The sequence below is a fragment of the Aplysia californica genome, unplaced genomic scaffold (genome assembly GCF_000002075.1).
Source record: "Aplysia californica isolate F4 #8 unplaced genomic scaffold, AplCal3.0 scaffold00656, whole genome shotgun sequence".
NCBI classification, from domain to species: Eukaryota; Metazoa; Mollusca; class Gastropoda; order Aplysiida; family Aplysiidae; genus Aplysia; species Aplysia californica.
This window is the reverse complement of record NW_004797926.1, coordinates 89,520-91,415: the sequence shown is the minus strand read 5'-3', so window position 1 is coordinate 91,415 and position 1,896 is coordinate 89,520. Positions and strand designations below refer to the sequence as shown.

General features: G+C 44.3%; 1 protein-coding gene across 1 annotated transcript in view; it reads right to left on the bottom strand.

The window, feature by feature from the left end:
- Positions 1-1,896, bottom strand: part of LOC101848072 (deacetylase Oant_2987) — a gene marked incomplete in the record, with an annotated part of 31,971 nt that overhangs the window by 7,286 nt on the left and 22,789 nt on the right. The window contains 1 exon segment of the mRNA XM_005108054.3: positions 709-794. Coding sequence (XP_005108111.2) covers positions 709-794 — 86 coding nt within the window.

The following is a 1,896-nucleotide window of genomic DNA, read 5'->3' as shown; positions in this document are numbered from 1 at the left end:
GGAGAAGGAGGAGGAGGAGGAGGAGGAGGAGGAGAAGGAGAAGGAAGAGGAGGAGGAGACGGAAGAGGAGGAAAAGGAGGAGGAGGAGGAGGAGGAGAAGGAGGAAAACACTAAGATGGAGGCTGAAGAAGAGGGGGGAAGAGAAGGTAGAAGAGACTGGAGAGAATTGAGAGGTGGGGGAGGGGCTGAGGAGAGGAGAAGAAAAGTAGGAAGAAACTAACCAGGGAGGAAGAAAAGGAGGAAGAAGCTAAAGAGGAGACTAAGGAGAGGGGAGAGGAAGATGAGAAGTAAAAGGAGGAAGACACTTGAGTTTTGAAGTATACTGGGGAAGGGGAGGAGGAGAAGGAGGAAAAATAGAATGAGTAGATTGAGGAAGAGGGAGAAAAAGAACGATGGAGTGAAAGAAAAAGAGGAGGAGGATTATAATGGGGATAAAAACACGAGGAAAAAATAGGAGAAGTTGTGACATTTCAAAACAGTCAAGCTTCCATATATATCCACGTGGGTGGTTGGAGGGTGCTCTGGTGCGGTTTGCTCCTTCTTTCCTATCAAACATCTATCGTCCTTATCTCCCCTTCTTCTTTTTTATGTTCGTTACTCTCTTGTAACACCTCTTATCTTCTGGAACTCATATTATGACCTTATGCAGTTGCGAGCGCCGTAAAACCTTTACTAAACAAACATATATATATACCCCCCCCTCCTCACCATTTTCTCCTGTTTGCAGCACGTTTGACCGGGCATGGTGAACCATCAATGGGACCCCGGCCTCCCTGGCTGCCAGAAGAGCGCGCCTGGAAGAAAAAGATTATAAGTAATTTTTATATATATCATAGCATGCATTATCACAGCCATAACCACATCATAATCAAAATAATAAATAACCACAATCATAATCATGACCATTACCACAACCATTACCAGAACCATAAACACACCCATTACCACAACAACAACCACAACTAATCACAACCATTACCACAACCATAACCACAACCAAAACCACATTCTGCTTCAGGAGTGCCAAACAAAAGACAGACCCAGAACGGCCACATGTACAGAAACAGTAACATTCAGAAAAGTTCTTGATCAAGTTAGTTAGAGGCCATTCGTCGGGCCGCTGAGTTTGTGGGGATTCCTGGTACCACAGAAGATGAAGAGCGAGAGAGACTTTGTACCATCCCCCTCCACAGCCAGCAAAGAAACAAATTAACAAATAAACAAACAAACAAATAAACAAACAAACAAATAAACAAACAAACAAAAAAACAGTGGTGACGGGGTGGAAAAACTGGGGCCTTGTGCAAATTATTTGGGTTCGGGTTCTCTCCTAAATTTCAAAATGAAACGAGAGTTTACATGTACGATACAGTACATTACATGAATGCCGTGCTTCACAGAGAAAGATTTAGTTGGGTTAAAAACTATAGTCCCGTTACCGTGGGCTCCGGAAGTTTATTTTCACACGTTTTGAAGTTTTACCATCTTCAAGGTCTTAGTAAGAAAATTAGCCCCCATGCCTCTTTTTAAAAGGTGGGCGTTACCCATGAGGCCTTGAAATCCAAGATGGCCGCCAAATTAATAAAGAAAAGATGTAGAGAGACAGAGACAAAAGGAGGGGGGGGTGGGAGGGAGCGAGAGAGGAGGGGGGACTGAGACGCCAAAAGGCAGAACGGGAGAGAAGAAAAGAAGGGAGAGAGAGGGAAGGGACAAAGAGGTTGGAGAGAGGGGGAAGAGAAAGACGGGAGATATATGTACATATATATAGAGGGTAGATACATATGAATATATGTTGTTAGCAGAGGGGGGGGACAGAGAAGGGGGAACAGGAAGAAAGAAAGGGCGAAACAGACAGACAGATAGACAGACACACACACACACACACACACACACACA